At 41.8% G+C, this 18,249-nt stretch overlaps 1 protein-coding gene across 13 annotated transcripts in view; it reads right to left on the reverse strand.

The window, feature by feature from the left end:
- Window positions 1-18,249, reverse strand: part of CASK (calcium/calmodulin dependent serine protein kinase) — a 420,545-nt gene that overhangs the window by 102,182 nt on the left and 300,114 nt on the right. For all 13 annotated transcript variants that reach the window (XM_084635068.1, XM_084635057.1, XM_084635067.1 and 10 more), the window contains one exon: window positions 5,525-5,646. In XM_084635068.1, the coding sequence (XP_084491194.1) occupies window positions 5,525-5,646 (122 nt within the window). The remainder of the gene's footprint in view (window positions 1-5,524; window positions 5,647-18,249) is intronic.

Genomic DNA, 18,249 nt, shown 5'->3' on the forward strand with positions numbered 1-18,249 from the left:
CCAGTAGCTTTCCTGTTTTACAGTTGTAATTGACTATCTGCAGGAAACAAGAGCTGAATTATACACTTCGTCACACGCATCTAAATTGGTCACTACAGAAACTCCAATTTCAGATTTTTTTTCCTCTGAACTGTACACAAAAGTTTAGACACAAAAACTTAACTGGAATAGATCTACGTTGCTGTGGCATAGCAAAGGTTGCATACGCTGTTCGTTTGAATTTGTATTTGATATTTTAGCTCACAAATGATATATACATGTCTGAGAGTTTCACAGATATTTACTTAGCAATGAAAAAAAAAGTTGGATTTCCACTCTCCACATTAGTGCTTCTGTTTATACCACAACATGCTAGTCTATAGTTTACGTTCTGAACTTAGAAAACTATTGGAGAAAAAGTAATATTAAAAACATACACAAATAAGCTAATTAGACTTGTTGGTGATCTTTAAAGAGTAGGTGATTCAACAAAGAGTAGGTACAGTATACAGTTTTGGTTCTAGGAAAAATATGACCATAATTAAAAGGCTACAGTTACAGTTCAGACATCTCAGTTCATAGATCTATATTTTATGTTGCATGGATTATCCTGTAAATTAACAGGACTAAAAAGGCATTTTTGTTTTGAACTCCTTTACCACTGGAATAAGTCTAAACAGATGAGTTTCTTAACACTGCAAGAAGAGCTTTTTCTTAAAATAGCTTTTAAAATAGACATATATAAATGAATTCAATCAGTGGAATAGCAGAAAACACACTTTTCTGCTGTTCTGCCTACATGAGTAACTTTATAAAAAAAGAATCCCCGCTTGATGTATGATCTTTATTAGCTGAGAAACTAAAAGGGAAGGGATGACTTTCATTCCTTTGTATAGAGATCCTTCCTCTCTTTTGCCTTTAGACACGATTTAGTTTAAGCCAGGGAAGAGATTCCAATAGAGGGAATGATAAATCACATGCTTAGTCTAAAAATAAGAACAACTCTTGAGAAAGAGGAGGAACATGTGAACAAATTTAACATATGGAAAAAGGCCAAGAAGTGGGAAGCACAATTTTTCATTCAACTGACATTTTCATTTGACAGTAAGAACTTCACAGCAGATCGTAAAATTCTTACTCAGCAGAAGATAATGGGTCAGAAAGTTTGTTCTGGTAGTCCCTCTGACCCAAACCATTCCAAGGAGAACAAACTCTTTCTGACAGACTGCCAGTGAAACACAGAACATGACCTTCCCTGAGGCAAAACGGCACCATATCAATGCAGAGGTACAAACTGCCTAATCTGCCTTACTGAAATAAAAAGCTTACTTAATTTTTTAAAAAGAATTTGTTCTGTGTTCTTTCAAGATTTTAAAGATTAAAATTTTTGTTTTGTATGACTTGTGTCAGCATGGCTCCCCAAAGATTTAGCAATGGGTGGGGTCTTTTTCTCCCTTATTCAACATATTCCAGTAAAAAAATTAAACTACATTCTGGTAGAATGGTGCTCTATTAAAACACTATCTTAATGTACCTTTCAACTGAACCTTTTCTGCCTCAATCTCACTCACAGAACTACCCAGGCTTTTGAAAAGAACTTCTGAGAGACAAGAACACATGCTAGTCCTTTGCTACATATAAATCTTATACAGCATTCGTTACACCATTACTAGAATGCTTGTCCAGTTTTGGACTTTAAAAAGGATGTCAAAAAACTGAAAAGGTTTCAGAAAACAGCCACAAGAATTATTCAAGGGTGGTCCAGATTATGAGGGAACTGCCTAATGTTCCTTGTAGCACTTTAGGATCTGACCCAGCAGTAAGGTGTTCCCTGGTTAAAAATGAAAAGGTCTCAGTACCACTTTTATTTATCTGTTACAAAGTTTGGCTTCCCCATTCTGCAAAAAGGTATGTAAACTGAGAAAAACCTGTGATGGGGGTACATGTGGCCTGAAAGTTCGTACTTAGGTCACCGAAAGTGTTCCTGGACATGTAGGCCTTCTCAGGTAAAATAGCTGCATCTAGCTGCATGTTCTGCCAATAGATGTATTCCGTAATAGACAGTCACCCACCTCACTATCACATCAGCATAAAGTCCAAGATCAGAGAGGACCTGGATATTTGGGCTTTTTTCTCCAAGAATTTAAAGGGTTAGCATAAATTTTGGTATATATTTTTCTAGCTACTGATGTGCCCATAGGGAGAGGGAAGAAAAATACCTCCCACCAAAACAAAACACCACTGTAAAACACAATTCTCTGAAGGGGAGAGAATGAGAGCACAAAGCCACGTGACAGATGTTAGTCACATCATTTAATGGCCTACTGGAAGGCATTCAGATAGTACTGTGACAAATGCAGCCAGCTCCTCGTGTTTTCCATTCCAGTGGAATACTAAACTGTATTACACGGCTCAGCCACTAGCAGTACTGTGTAAAATACCCTATTTAAACAAACCTCAGCCATTCCTGGCAGAGCATTAAAGGATCTTATGATGGACACATCTGGTATGTAAAAGCAAGCACTGTAGCCAGTCCATACCTGGTACAGAAGAACATGACATGGTGTCAGGAGTAAACGAAGAACAGAAACAGAAAGAAAACAGCAACAAAGGTTGCAGACAAAAGGAAGAAAGATTGCAGGATCTCACCAACATACCTTTATTTGAGGCACTGAGAACTTCAGCTTTGTCAAACCTTCAGAATGGGCAGACTGGAAAAAATATTTTGCAAGATTTCGTATTGCTACGAAGCTCCACAAGGAAACTGATGAAATGCAGATATCTTTTGATGTATTCTTTATACCTCAGAGAAATGTGGTTTATGAAAAAGCACGTTTTCACCAGAAAATTCAAGAACGGGAGGAAATGTTGAATGTTTTATAAGAGCTCTGCATACAATGGCTGAAAACTGTGATTTTGGGAATGCAAAACATGAAAATATCAGAGATAGGGTAGTTATTGGGTTAACAGATAAAAGCCTTTCACAGCAACTACAAATGAAGAGAGATGTTACCCTAGCCACCACAGCTCTACAGGTAGCAAAGCTGTCAGAATTAGTCAAACCACAGAACAAAAGACAGGAGCAACTTGAAAAACCTGAAGCTAGCTTAGAAGCTATAAATAGACACTTGAGTGTTAAAAGTCATTATCATAACACCCCTAAGACAAGGAGTGAGAACTCCCAGGCTAAGAGGGACAAACTCCAGCCTACATGCACAAATTGTAGAAAAAGTCATATCCATAGAGATGATGCACATCCAGCCAGAGGCATATGGTGTAATAAATGCTTGAAATATGGGTGTTTTGCAGCTGTTTGCTACACAAAAGAAAGTCAGGGAGTTGACTAATATTACAAACAATACAGAACCATTGTTTCTCTGACCTATCACTTGCAATGACATAGAGCCTGCCTAGAGAGTGAAACTGAATATTCATGGCAAGACTATTGGCTTCAAAATTGACTCAGGAGCTGAAATTTCACAGTCATGCCAGAAGGGACTTTCAATCACCTTCAACCCCACCCAGAGTTAAAGTCATCTGACACAGGTCTGATGAGCCCTGGAGGTATTCTGAACTGCACAGGCCAGTTCACTACAGAAACAGCTTACAAAGACTAAAACTATGCATTCAGAGTGCAGTGTTCAAAAGGATCAAAGACCAACAATCTTTTCAGCCACAGTGTGGCAGCCATGAGGGGCCTAGAGAGAAAGGAGAAAGAACTTGATGGAGGATTTGATTATACTGAACTTTTGAAAGAAGATCCAGTATAGATCAACTTAAGAGACAATGTTTGATCATGAAGTGTACAAGCAGTTCTATCAGAGACACACTGGAATAGATTAGTTGCAAACATATGTGAATTCAGAGGACATCACTACCTGGTCATTGTGGACTATTTTTCCAAGTATATAGAAACAAAATACTTTAAAGACATAATATGTTGCCCATTTTGGAATTCCAGAACAACTAATGATGGACAAAACCACAATTCACTGCAGCAAAATTTAACTCATTCCGAACATTAAACACAAGCGAATGGAGAGGCTGAGAGAGCTCTACAGACAGCCAAGAAAATCCTACACCAGGAAGATCCATTTCTTGCTCTTCTGACCTACAAATCAACACCAATAGCAGATACTTGATATAGTTCAGCACAGTCCCTGATGAAAAGACAACTCAGAACTACTGTTTCAGCTCTGAAACAGAATCTATCTCCGAAGTGGTCCAATGTGAAGAGACTAGCCAAATCAGGTAAAAAGGCAAAAAGAGCCTATAAACACTTTTACAACAGACAACACTCAATCAGAGAACTGACAGCTCTAGAAACTGGTGACCAAGTTCATGTCAAACTCAATGGAGAAAAAGGAGGGACAACTTCAGCTGTTATAAAGAAAAAGACTTCACTGCCCAGATCATATGTGATCGAGACCAACAGTGGAGAGTTCAACAGAAATTGCTGACATTTACAGTTTGTTCCTCAGAAAAAACCATCAGCAGAAAAAAATCTACAGATGGTGGATGCAGAACAAGATGACGACTCAGATTCCAAACTGACTACAGCCAGTTGTTGCAACTAACGGACAGCCAGGTGACCCAAGTTATTACACGTTAGGGTCGTGTAATTAGAAAACCAGTATGATTCAGAGACATTTGAGAGACTGATTCATACTGAACCTCAAAGACAGTGTGATAGCGTAAAAAAGCGTAAATATTGTAAATGGTTGGAACGTAGAGCTTACAGGAGGTGGTGTAATGGAATGCTAAACTGTATTACCCCGTTCAGCCCCTAGATGGCACGGTGTATAAAATACCTTAGTTAAACGGACCTCAGCCATTCCAGACAGAGCACTAAAGGATCTTATGATGAACACACCTGGCATGTATAAGCAAGTCCATATCTGGTACAGAAGAACATGAGACCTGACATCCAATGACCTGCAGAAGTTTCATTTAAAGTATTGAGGCTACCACCTGGCTTGTGCAAGTTAATTTCAAATAAGGGTTGCATCATAATCTTCTTATGCATGAAAAGGATTTGCTCCACTTCCTCATCTGTTAGGGAATCACTGTCCTAAGCAAATACTAAGACTTTGGTAAAAAGGTCTCAGAATACATCACTTTAAAAAGGAGTATAAATCTGCATAATTCAAATTTTGAAGACAAAATATAAGTCAGACATCAACAAAAGAGCCATGTTGTTCTGTGAATCAGAATATTTTTAACTCTATCCATTTATTCCATGTGTAAACTCACAAACCAAGTCATTAATCACTTGTGCAAAAAAATCGCATTTTTAAAAGTCACACTATGCAGTATGATAAACTATAATAGTTGTATTTTAATATCAAGTCTTCCTTGAGTAATTTCTTACATTTACCACTTATTAAATTCACTTTTTCTCGTTTGTAACAAAATCAAAAGTAAGCAGGATACACAAAAAAGAAGCAAATACTACACAGTGAATTTAAAATTCTATCAAAAATGGAGAAATATTTAGCTATTAAAGAAGAAAATATATTCAAATTTCTACTGTAAAAATACTTACATCTAGTAGTGTGTGAAGATGCTGATCCTGAAAAACACTGTGTAGAAAATCTAAATCTTTTTCACTGCAGTCTGTAAGTGCATGGATTTCCTCCAGGCTGTCCAGCACCTGAGAGACTGCTCCTGCAGGCAAACAAGCAGAAAAATAAACCAGTAGAGCAAAGACTCATGGTAAACTGACCTTTGGAACAGGAATCTCACACTTCATTCACTGTGACTATCTAAAACAGGATTTTAAAAAGGCTAGAACCTTTATTGAAGAACACACTGAATGAACTTAATGTTATTTAATAGTACAGTATATATCTTCATTTATTCACAAGCAACAGTTTAAGAGAGCTCTAAGAATGTCTTTGTATTTTTAAAAATGAGATAACAATAGGGATGGATGTTTAGGTGAATTACCAGAATGCTCACACTGCATTTGCTTCATTTTACAACCTACAGTTCTTCTTGAGTTTTTCTATAATTAGCTGAAAATATCTGCAGATTTGACACTTTATCCAGCTGTTTATCTAGAAAAAAAGTGTATGAACATAAACTGTGAACCGGTAAATGAGGAACAGCCGAATAATCATTGGTCAATCCCAATCATTTGAATTGTCATTCTATATTTCCCTCATTTCTCCTCAAAATGTTCATTTATGCAGCTTGCTTTTATAGTCTTATTTGCCAACATACAGTAATGAACATACAGAATGTGTAAAAAAGTCTGAATTTTTAAAATGTATATTCAATTAAAAAAGGGTTGTCTTAAAAATTTCTCTTTTTCAGTTATGTTAAAAATAGTTAGTCCACCTTTTTTCTCCTAAAAATATCCTTGAAAAACTGGGATCATTCATATTAGAACATACAAAAGACTAGTTTAAGAATTTCTAGGCTCAATGGACAAAAAGTGAGAAAAGTAGTGGTATAAGGAACCTCACATCACAATAAGTGCAATTATTAACAAGATTTTTCCTTACAGTTTCCACGCAAGAGAATAGTGAGAGGATTACATTATTCACTTTTTGAAATAAATGGAAGATATTACTTTGTAGGGTTTCCAGTAATGGCTTATCAACAATCCCTTGGATGTCTGAAAGTTCCAGACCTCCTTACCCTGTCCAACAATACTTGCATCTCCCATCCATCCATCTCTCTGAACAACTGATTTTTGTTTATTGTTTTTCGGGGGAGGGGAAATCCACGACCCCCAAGGACTTCTCCCCCACCATAAATCTGGAAAGTGAGTGATTAAGAGATGTGCAGATGGCTCCTCTGACGCCCCAAATCAATGCATGTGTGTTCTATTCTACTTAGGCTTTTAAACTGTGCCTTCTGCCATGGTATCTAAGTGTCCATCTTGCCATGCTACTTAATATATGTCCTCCCCCAAAACTTGCCTGCAAAAGAGTTGAGGCAGTAGAGCAGCATGATCGCAGGCATCAGAAAACTATTTCTGCATCTTCTACATCAGAGAAAATGATGGGTTTACCACAAAAAGATGTGTCTACAAACATGTCTAACATGTATAGTTTGGAAATTGGGTCAGAAGTCTTATGAGATTCAAGATCTCTTATTAGAATACCTGGTTTCACAAGAGCCATAAATATTGTGAAAGGAGCCCCTCTCATAGTATTTCCACTTTTCCCCAAAACTAGAAAATGGAGAGAAGAATGAAAATTAGAAGCACACAATGTTAACTCAGCTTTATCAGACCCTAAACAATGGTTGAGATTTGAGAGAGTCATTGAAGAAGCGTAACAGGGTCTACAAACCCCATACTGAGCATAGACAGTCTCCTGTTTACAAGCAAGCAGCTTGATCACACCCCTACGCAGCTGCTAGAGCTGCCAATCACTGAGCTGCAGGCAATAGAAGAAACAAGATTGCTATAAAGGGGAGAGTACAGACAAGGAAAGGGAGACAGAAGGGCCTGGGATAGCAAGGTGGTGACAGCTTTATACCAGGCTGCCTCCAGGAGACCGAAGGGAACTACAAGCCCAAAAAGTGAAGGGCTGACAGGATTAATTAGAGATGAGGGTCCAGGAACTGACCTGACAGAGCAAACTAAGGCGAACCAGTCAGGAGAAACTGAGGCTCATCGAGAGACCACCCCAAGAGGTGGTGACAAGAAGGTTCGGGTGGATTTTTATTTTATCTGAATTAGTTCACCAATCCCTAGAAAGAGTCAGTCTGTCTCTCTACCATATGGAAAGCGCCCTTAAACATTTTAAAACAATTTTTATCAAGATGGTGGTGAAGGACCCAGAACACGTACACCAAAGCCTACCTACACTAGCACTCCACCAGTAGCAGAAACAGCACAGGGGTAGGGCAGACAGGGTTCAGGTATTTTCACCGCCAGTTTATCTAACCATTTATTTCTGGCTTTTTGGAGAAGGTTAAAATTATACTCCTGGAGATAATGAGTGGAAAGGAACTTTCTGTAGTTGATTAACTCAACTCAACCTCCCAGTGAATTAGTTTGTGTTTGAATGTTTGTTTTTTAACACTGCTGGCTTATTATGCTATCGTAAGATTATAAAGGTCCTCCTAAATCTCTTTTATAGATCCGTTTTTACTATTATTTAAATTTAAAGAAATAAATAAAAGATAAATATCACTAGAACCTGAATCCTATTTACAATACAAATTTCCATAATTACTACACCCAGTGGAGTTACACTACTGGAGAAGTACAGACCCCAATTTTCCTAGTGTAGATGTAACCTGTGTGCTACAGCTACCCTCCATCAATAACCTTGAATCAACATTGTCATTAGAGTGCTGTCGGAACAGGAATTTCTGTCATCCAGAAAATTTCTCATGTCTGAAATTCTTGTCATTCAGAATTGGAACAAAAGTGGGACATATGAAATTTTCCATGTAAGGGTCTTTAACGGGGCATACAAGCCTCTACACAAGGCAGGATGGGGTTAATGGACTACAAAAGGACAATTAGCCCCAGTTAAAACACCTGTAGCAGGAAGTAGGCCTCCAGGGAGGGGCTTAAAAAGAAAAACCCTGCTCATTTGGAAGGGGCAAGCAGAGAGAGCAGATGGAAAGCACTGTGGAAGAAAAAGCTAGGTAGGCCCAGGGACTGGGGAAGACTTATGCCTAGCAGAGTTACCAAAGGAATTTAGTTTATGTTGCTTTACACTTGTTTTGGACTTTGATTGTCCTGGAAGGAGCAGAACTGTCAGAGACCTAGCCTGAAGGCTGAGTCTTTGTAACCCAGAAGACAGAGCATAGGCAGAGCAGGACCAGCTGGGAAACTGAAGCAAGTGCTTGCTGCACCACACAATGCCAGAAGGGGGAGCTCTGGTAAAGACATGCAGTAACACATGGTGGAGAATGCAAATAGTTGATCAGCCCCTGAAATTGAGGGGAAACTGATGCTTGCGAGTACTGACTGACACCCCTCCCAACCTGGGTAATTAGGAAAGATGTAGGAGGTGGTACCACTGGTAACTGTGCAGCAGCAGCAGACAGCCGTGCTACAGTGGCAGCAGGAACAGCACAAAAAGACACAGACGCTGCTCCTGCAATTGATGGAGAGCCTGCAGAAACAGCAAGAGGCACAATTTGCCACTCAACAATCATAGCAGGAGGCCCATTTCCAGCAACAAGAGTGGCTTCAGAAGCAGCTTGACCAAGTTGCTTCGGGGGCTTGGGCTAGTACTGGAGAGAGTAGCTTGGCCAAACTGGTCCCTTGCCTGGCAACAACAGTGGGGCCAGAGCCTGACCAGGAGGATCTTTCTCTGTACCTTTGAACAAGTGGCCAGTGCAGCGGGCTGGGAAGAGTCTACTTGGAAGGCCCCCAGAGCACCATTTTGGATGTGAGAGATGCAAGGAGCCTACTGCATGGTTACTGACAAACAGGCAGGCTCCTATCCTGTGGTAAAGGCTGTTCTCTTGGATACATGGGGACTGACAGTGGAAGTATACCAGCTTTTTTTTGGGCTGAACCATTCCTACAGAGAGCATGACCAAGGGTACTGGCTTAGAGGTTATGGGCATAATGATCATGCAGTGAAATCCCAGAGACTTGTTCCACAGGGAAAATTTCTTTCAAGTGGTCCTAGGACAGTTCTTGAAGGTTCTATCCATGGGAGCCCAAAACTGGGTAAGGCAATTCTAGGGTGCCTCAGCAGGTGTGGCCCCCGAGTGGGAAGAAATCTCTTTTGACGCCAAAGGAACCAAGTGGCCTGAATGGTATGGCAGACTAGAAGTGGCCCCTGGGGAGACCAGAAGAGGAGATATCCCAATCTGGGGAATTGCAGGGTAGACCTCAATGGGAGAGGGTCCCTGAGTAGCCCAAAATGGGGGGATGCATAGGAGCTACCAAGGCCCCAGTCACTCCTACAATCTAGCAGAAGCACGTCTGGGTGTGGTCAAGGAAGTCCAATGGTATGCTTCAGATGCTCAAGCATAGGAACATCAGACGAGAATATGATTAGCTGGACTGTTCTTACAGCCACGTTTGTGGCCTGGGGTCCTCTCCGAATGGCAATGGGACTCAGCGGTATGTGGTACCAATTTGGCTGCAGATATGCCAGTGAAATATCTCATGAACTCAGGTTGCAGGCACACTCTTGTTTGCGGAAAATGGAGTTTTGGTAAAGAGGATGGACTGGCATCTCCCCATGCATGTTGCTTGTGGCACATGGTGAGAAAATGTCTACCACCACCCATGGCAGAGGTTGAGCTGGGAATACAGGGCTGGAGAGGGTAGTAAAGGATCTTCCATGGCTTGTGAGCTTTGGAAGTGACTGGCAAGGTTTCCCAGCCCTGATGTAGAGAAAAGTAGCACCCAAGCTGGTGGAAAGGAAAGGTGTCATGAATCCAGAGCAACAGCTTAGAAAATCAGTGGCCCATCGGAAGAGGAGTGGAGGAAGTGGGAGGTTCAAGTTCAGACTGCTGATGGGGCAGAGAGAAAACCCTTCATCATCTTAAAAATGTAAAGAAACAGCTGAAAGATTGCCAACAAAAGCTGGAGAACATAAGCACCTCCCAGGAGAAGATCATTAAACAGATGACAAAACTGAAACAAGAGTTAGCACAATCTAGGGTCTAGGCCAGGGGTGGGCTAACTACAGCCCGCAAGCTCCCGCTGGGGAGCAGGGTCAGGGGCCACACCAGCAGTTCGGCCCCGCTCTGGTGCTCCAGCCAGGGCACTGGGTTGGGGGCCGGACCATGCGGCTTGGCCCCGCTCCTGCTCTCCAAACCCCTCGATCCCATCCCGGAGTACCCTCCTGCATCCCAAACCTCTCATCCCCAGCCGAACCTCAGAGCCCGCTCCCCCAGCCGGAACCTGCCCTTCCCACGCACCTGCCCCAGCCCTGATCCTTCTCCCGCTCTCCTAACCCCTCGGTCCCAGCCCACAGCACCCTCCTATACCCCAAACTCCTCATCCTCAGCCCCACCCCAGAGCCTGCACCCCCAGAGCCCACACCCCAACCCCAATTTTGAGAGCATTCATGGCCCGCCATACAATTTCTATTCCCCGATGTGGCCCTCCGGCTAAAAAGTTTGCCCATCCCTGGTCTAGGCGGAGTATGGGAAACAGTACTGCTTGATGCTGGAGCAAGAATTAGCTGGGCTCCAGGCACGGAAGAATGCCAAGGAGTGGAATCTTATGACAGACTGAACATCGTACAGTGGGGATCTGGACAGTACCTCATGCAGAAGCAGGAGATATGTGGGTCGCTACAGCCTCTCATAAGCAGGCTAGGGCCTATGTGGGTGGCTGAGGTGAAAGTAGTGTTCACTTGTGGAAGGGGAGTCAGGGAACAGCCCCTCTGCAAGAACAACTCATGGCCACAGAACATGCTCCACAAGCAACCCTGAGAGAAAAACGAACAGCTGACTGTGGAACATCAGGCAACTCAGGGAATGGTCATCTGCCCATGATGATTAGTTAACCTGAAGGAGAGTTGGAGACTGAGTGTGGAAATCTCAAAACCCCAGGGAAAGAAACATATAGAGCCTGTTAGGTACACTCTGAAAAGGGTTGGTGTATAATGGGGCACACAAGCCTCCATGGAAGTCAAGAAGGGGTTAATGCACTATTGAAGGCCCTATTAGCCCAAATTAAGATACCTGGAACATGAGGTAGGCCTCCAGGAAGGAGCTTAAAAAGCAAGCCCTGCTCACTTGAAGACGGCGTGACTTGAAGAGTAGACGTGGTGGAACGTTCCGATAATGCAGAACTAGCATTTTTTGACAGAAAACTGTTCAACTGTAAAATTTTCAATTAGCTCCAACTGTCATACTGCCATACAAATTGGAACCTGTAAGATCACTTCCATCCCCTGGACTGCTCCGACCCAGCAACACACTTAAACACAGGCTGAAGTGCTTTGCTGGATTAAGGCTTAGACGACTAACAGATTTGTCTATGTTCGGTTTCTATGAAAATATACAGGTGTGACTATGGAGAAAAGGCTGTAATTCTCATGTGATATTGTTAAAAGAACCTTCTGTACCTCTAAAGAATGGTTACATACCTTACAGTATCTGTGGTTCTTTGAGATATTGTAGTCAGTGTGGATCCCACTTTAGGTGGGCATGTGCCTCATGCTTGCAAGATGAGATTTTTTTTTTAAATAGCAGTGTCCACTGGGTTGGCACATGCATTCCATACTTTCATTTGAGGGCATAAAAAGGCAGGGTGGCTGCAACCCTCCCTCAGTTCTCTTGAACTTCAAAGGCTGTGTTGCTGAGGACTCCAAAAAACAGGGATGGAGGTCAGGTTGTGGGATCCATACTGACTACATCTCAAAGAACCACAGCCACTGTAGAGTAAGTAAACATTCTTTCTTCTTTGAGAATATATCCGTACAGATCCCACCATGCGTGACTGGAAAACAATATCTTCTCTAGATGGTGCGATTAAGATGTGCCAGTCTCAGTCAAATGATGACTAGAGTACTTCTCTCCAAAATTTGGCATAAGAACTAGTCACCATATCATCAGTGTAACGCTTGTAAAAGTCACCTTTATATATCTCAGATACTGGCACATTTTTGAAGCAGGCTGAAGACACAGCCTGTGTCCCAGTGGAGTGCACCCTGACTCACTAGCTAACTGATAGTAGATGGAAATACTTTGTGACCCACAGAGAAATTCTCTGTGATGAGATCTGGCTTGACCTTTTGATGAGCCAGATATAGCAAGAAAGCAATGAGGAGACAGTCTAAAGGACTTGGTCCTGCCCAGGTAATAGAGCAAGGCTCTGGGAACATCAGGAAGAAAAGAAGCTACTTTTCGGAAGCCACACTTGATGCCAGGGGAGGACTGGAATGTTAATCATAGAATATTAGGGTTGGAAGGGACCTCAGGAGGTCATCTAGTCCAACCCCCTGCTCAAAGCAGGACCAACCCCAACTAAATCATCCCAGCCAGGCCTTTGTCAAGCCAGGCCTTAAAAACCAAAAAGGAAGGAGATTCCACCACCTCCCTAGGTAACCCATTCCAGTGCTTCACCACCCTCCTGAATCAACTGGTTCAGCTGAAACTCCAGGACACCTAAGGGATGAACTTGGAGTGCTGTCTAATTACCATCTTGTCCCTACTAAAGGATGTGTGAGGAGATTTGACTATGAGGTGCATGGCACTTGCTGACATTCAATGCAGAGGTGACGGCCACTAGAAAGACGTTTGAGGGTAGGGTGATGTAATCAAACAGTCTAACAGCAGCTTGAATGAAAGCTGTAAGAGCTTCAGGAGGAAGATGTTGAGATTCTACATAGGAATCAGGTCTCTAACAGGTGAGCAAGCATTCAGAAGGCCCTTAAGGAATCTCGATACTGACTAACGCCATTCCTGCCACAAGGGTGCCTGAGCCCTATGGGGAGGGCTGGCAGGCCTTTCAGTGATGTCAACCTTGGTCCTCAGAGGAAAGGTTTTTTGCTTGAAGGTGGTGAGAACGTACAACCTGGCGATGGAGAGAACAGCTAGACCTCCCCATAGGCAGTGCTGAGGAACACAGTGCTCTCGGTAGCAGCGTCTGCTGTCTCAGACTGGCAGCTGTCTCAGTACTGATGACGGTCATATTTTCCTGGCGGCTCATCTTCTGTTATAGGTATCAATGCCGAGGGGTGCATTGCCGGAGTCAATGCACGCTCACCAGCCCTCAATGCCATGTAGGGCTTGGTGGCTTTGTCCCCTGAGGCTTTAGGTGGTCTATCTTTATGGGAGGATACTGAGATGTGCCTGGTGTGTCTGCCTCTTTGTTTGGAGCAGCCCGTTTGGTGTCAGACTTCAGTATCAGAGGTATCTGTGGTACTGGTATGGTCTGATTTGGTGCCAGGGTATCAGTGCTGATGTTTGTGTTTGTGCCAGGTCTTTCCTTGGCATCATCTTTTCTGCACTTGTCTTCAGAGATGCTTGTCTGAGAGATGGTGTGTTGGATGAGCCTGGCTTTTCTGCTACCTGGACCATGGAGCTAGTCTCCTCAGGATCTGTTGATACCTTTATAGATTGCTCCAATAAATGAAGATTCCACTGTGTGTCTTGCAATTTGTGGGTTCTCATGGAGAATGAATGGCACACTTAACATCTACTAGGTATGTGGCATTCTCCTAAGCAGAAGAGCTGTTGCTGTATCCATCTTTCAATGGAATTAGCCCATTGCAGGACAGGCAGGGCTTGAAACCCAAAGGTTCTGAATCTACCATTTTGAGAAATCCTGTATGGGGGAGAGCCTGTACTGGGGGTCCGAGTATCAACCTTCAGTCCAGATGCATTCATATTGTTCACGGTAGGTGCATGTCCAAGAATCAGAAGACATCTGAGGGTTTTTTATGAAGGGTTTAAAGAAATTTAGCCAAAGCTAAGACCTAGTGCGTCAGACGTGCCTGCTTGCGTCCCCCTCTGCCCTTTATGCCCAGGAGCATGAGGTGGCACAGAGTGCATGAGTGGCCCCAACAAACATGGTTATTAAAAAAAATTTTAATCTTGTGCATGAGATGCACATGCACCTAAAATAGGATCCACATGGATGCATACTCGAAGAAGAAAAAAATGATTAATGCTTATTTGAAAACTTCAAACCCTTTCTCCGGTAATACCAACTTTTCTGTTAAATAGTGAGCAGATAAACATTTTACTATGAAAAAATGAATAGTGTTTTCTTCATTAACCCAATGATTTATTTTACCTTTTACATCCAGTTCAGCAACGTATTTAAGCACATGCTTAAGTCAATCCCTTCTTAGTAAAAAAACAAACACATGCTTAACTTTAAGCATGTGTTTAAGTTTAATTGAATTCCACATTCTTAAGTGATTTGCTGGATTTGGGCCTGAATTGGGTAGGCAGAGGAGGATACGCAATATTTGTACTTCTGCTGCTGGAAAAGGATATAAATATTTTAATAGAGGAGGTGATAAGAAGGAGAATATTCATTTCTATTCATCCAGGTCAGGAACTCTGCTTCCAACAATTTTATTTAAAAAAAAGTAGACCCTTCCAACTGTGCACTTGGGTGGTATCCTTATGATAACTGTGACACTCTGCCCCATATTCATCACAGTGGTATAATGATGATATGATTATGACATAATTATGATGCATCTTGTGCAAATGTGTCATGTGAAGCGTCTATGGAAAAGTTATGATTTGATTAATATGATTATCCTATTTGTATGAATGTATCATTTTTGTATCTAGAGTTATGAATATTGACTAGGTATTTCTATAGCAAATGCATTTACTCCTTGGTAACACTCAAAGGTTTGTTTGCACTCAGGCTAGTCAGCACATCATGAATGGCCTAGTCAAGTGGAATGACCATTAACAAAGACAATGGGCCATGGAAAGGCTTTTCCTCACCTGGCAACACTTCAGCCAGCCTATGAATAATGGCTGCTATGACTCAGTGATGCATCCAAGGGCATGTGACCAGACCACATGATACTGAACTCCATTTTGGTACCATTTTGATACATTTTCCACAAACTGGACTGGGAACCCAGTTTGGAACAAAGGGGTTCCCACCATATGGAAAAACTATAAAAGAGGGACGTGACATCACAAAGGGGCCCCACTTTCTCCACAACTCGACACCTGAAGATACCTCTGGAGGAACACAGACTTTGAACTGGGGAAGTGCTGGTCCCAGGCGGGAAAGAAGGAAACCCTGCCTGTGTATGAAACATCAACAAACTGCTTGCACTATCTATCTGGGTGAGACACTGATTCAAATCCTGTGTAGTATATTAAGCATAGATTGCATTTTTGTTTACTTGCCAAGTAATCTACTTCGTTCTGTTTGCTATCACTTATAATCATTTAAAACCTACCTTTCTGTAGTAAATAAATGTTTTATCTTAACCAGTGTGTTTTTGAGTGAAGTGTTACGAAATCTTAGCTCTGTTAACACAGGCGGGTACATACTTCCCCTCATCGAGGGGGGAGTGGATTAATTAATGATCTTGCATCATACAAATCCCTGTGCAGTGCAAGACAGTATAATTCTGGCTTTATACTCCAGTAGGGGTGCAAGACTGGGGAGCTGCGAAATTGGCTGGTGTCCCCATTGTTGGTCCATGAGTGGCTTAGGTAAAGCATTCAGGTGACTCAGTTGGGTGTGTGGAGCCACCTGCTTTTGTGTTGGGTGATAACAGAGCCCAGAGAGGCTGGCTGTGTGTCACCAACAGAGCAGAGGGAGAGGCCAATCCACCTGAATAGTTACTGGGAACAACAGTTCCAACAGCTTCCTAGCTTCATCCCAGGGTACAGCCTGTCACACTAACCTATAAGGTCCTGATCCTACCAATGGAACTTGATGGTACCTGTGTGGAGCACCACTGACTTCAAAATCTTCAGTGGGGTTCTGCATGGGCGTAGGGGTAAGCCAATATGGTTCCCTTTGTAGGACTGGAGAGACAAAATCTCTTTTGCAGTCAGAATGCTGCACAAATGTTCCACCTTAAAACAGTCTTCTATATTTGTTGGTCACCAAGTTTATTGTTTTACACTGTTCTATTTAAGTACCTTTCCCATTTACTAGTTTACACACTTAAAAGCATCTAAATTGAATTGCAATTGTTCTTTACTATTTGCAAGAAATCCAAATTTGGTATTAGCAGAGGATATTTGACATTTTCTGTTGTTCAAATAATTCACTTATTTCTGAACATAAGGGGTTTCAAAACCTAATGCTTGCACTAATCCACTGCTAATCATTACTAGTTGGAATATTTCTTTCTTTGGGGAAAAAAAGTACTTTTTGCCTCTTTTGTTATAATTCTCTCCTGATTCTACCTATGTATAGTAAGTCTACAAAAACTTTACTTCCTGTAAGTTTGATTTTTCAAGAGCTTTCAGCTATTTCTCCCATCACTTTTACAGCTTATTCACATGGTATCTTTTGTCCTTTACCCTACTTGAACAGTGAAAAGGAATTTCAGTTGTAACCTGGTCATTGATTTCTTCATAGTTGTTTCTGTGCATTTCCTATATATTACATAATTATATACAAAAAGCTAATGGAATGAGAAGTATTTTAAGTACAGAAACAAACACACACAGGTATTTTAGGCTCCCACAACCTTAACTTTGTCCCCTTGCACGTTTGCATTACAATGGGTACTTTCATTATTCGGTTATGCAATATATGTGAATATAGTGCTACAAAATAATATATATAAAAGCCTCTAGAATTACAGAAAAGCATGTAGTTTAAATATACACAAATACTCACATCCTAGACCCAGCATGCAGCCTGAGTGGCTGGGCTGTACATCATAGGCAGAAGAAAAGTCCTCCAAACTTAACAGTGCAGTCAGAGTGGTAATACTGGCCCTAACTCTGCCTCTAAAGAGTCACTTTTCTTAAAGCCAATACTTTGCTGTTGCTCTGGCTAGCCTCAACCCTGAGTATTTCAGATGTAATGATATTGTGATCAAATCCTCAATGTTCTCCAGCTGTAATTTTATTTATCATATTGCACCTGGCTCATTTTCTAGGCTAATAACTATAACAGACTTTGGCTGGGTAAGCTGCCCAATGAACTGTATTAGAGACTTTCTAGCAATAGCTCTGCAAAACAGGCTTCTGCTTCAATGGAAAAAGAGCCAGACAAAACATAAGAATAGCTGAGTAATTAAAATTCCCCATGATCAAAGTTCTGATTTCTTACAAGACCATCATATGTCAATATATTTTCTCTAAGAAGAATTGACTAAGAAAAATTAGTCAAAAATTGCTCTCCAGGCAGACTTGAGAGAGAGCAGGGAACAATTAGGTTTCAGTCAGCCATTAAAAGAAAAAAAAAAACCACTTGGACCACTAACACGCTAAAAGACAGAGGCAGGCCAAAACTGTCTTTCAGCTCTACCCCATGAAGCCTGCAAGTGGGGAAAAGTGCTACTTTCTCTTGATTTAACATTGTTCCCTAGTAAGGGGTCATTGGGAATTGAGGCAGATGTACAGATCTCCTTCTCAGTGCAAGACTGTGGAATTTGCTTGCACAGTAGTTTGTGTGATATTGCAGGGCCTTTAACATCTTGATATTTGACATGCCTGTTTAACAGCAAACAGACACGGACAGATAAGAATAACTCTCATAAGTAATGAAAGATGTCTGTGATTGTCACAGGCTACCTGGCCCTTTAAGGGGAGTCAGACTCAGCCTTTGTCTTTGACCTAGCAGTTAGCCCCTGATATGGACTCAATTTAGGGTTGCCAGGTGTCTGGTTTTTGACTGGAACGCCCAGCTGAAAAGGAACCCTG

The sequence above is a fragment of the Lepidochelys olivacea genome, assembly GCF_965140295.1.
Source record: "Lepidochelys olivacea isolate rLepOli2 genome assembly, chromosome: 1".
In the NCBI taxonomy this organism is placed as follows: domain Eukaryota; kingdom Metazoa; phylum Chordata; order Testudines; family Cheloniidae; genus Lepidochelys; species Lepidochelys olivacea.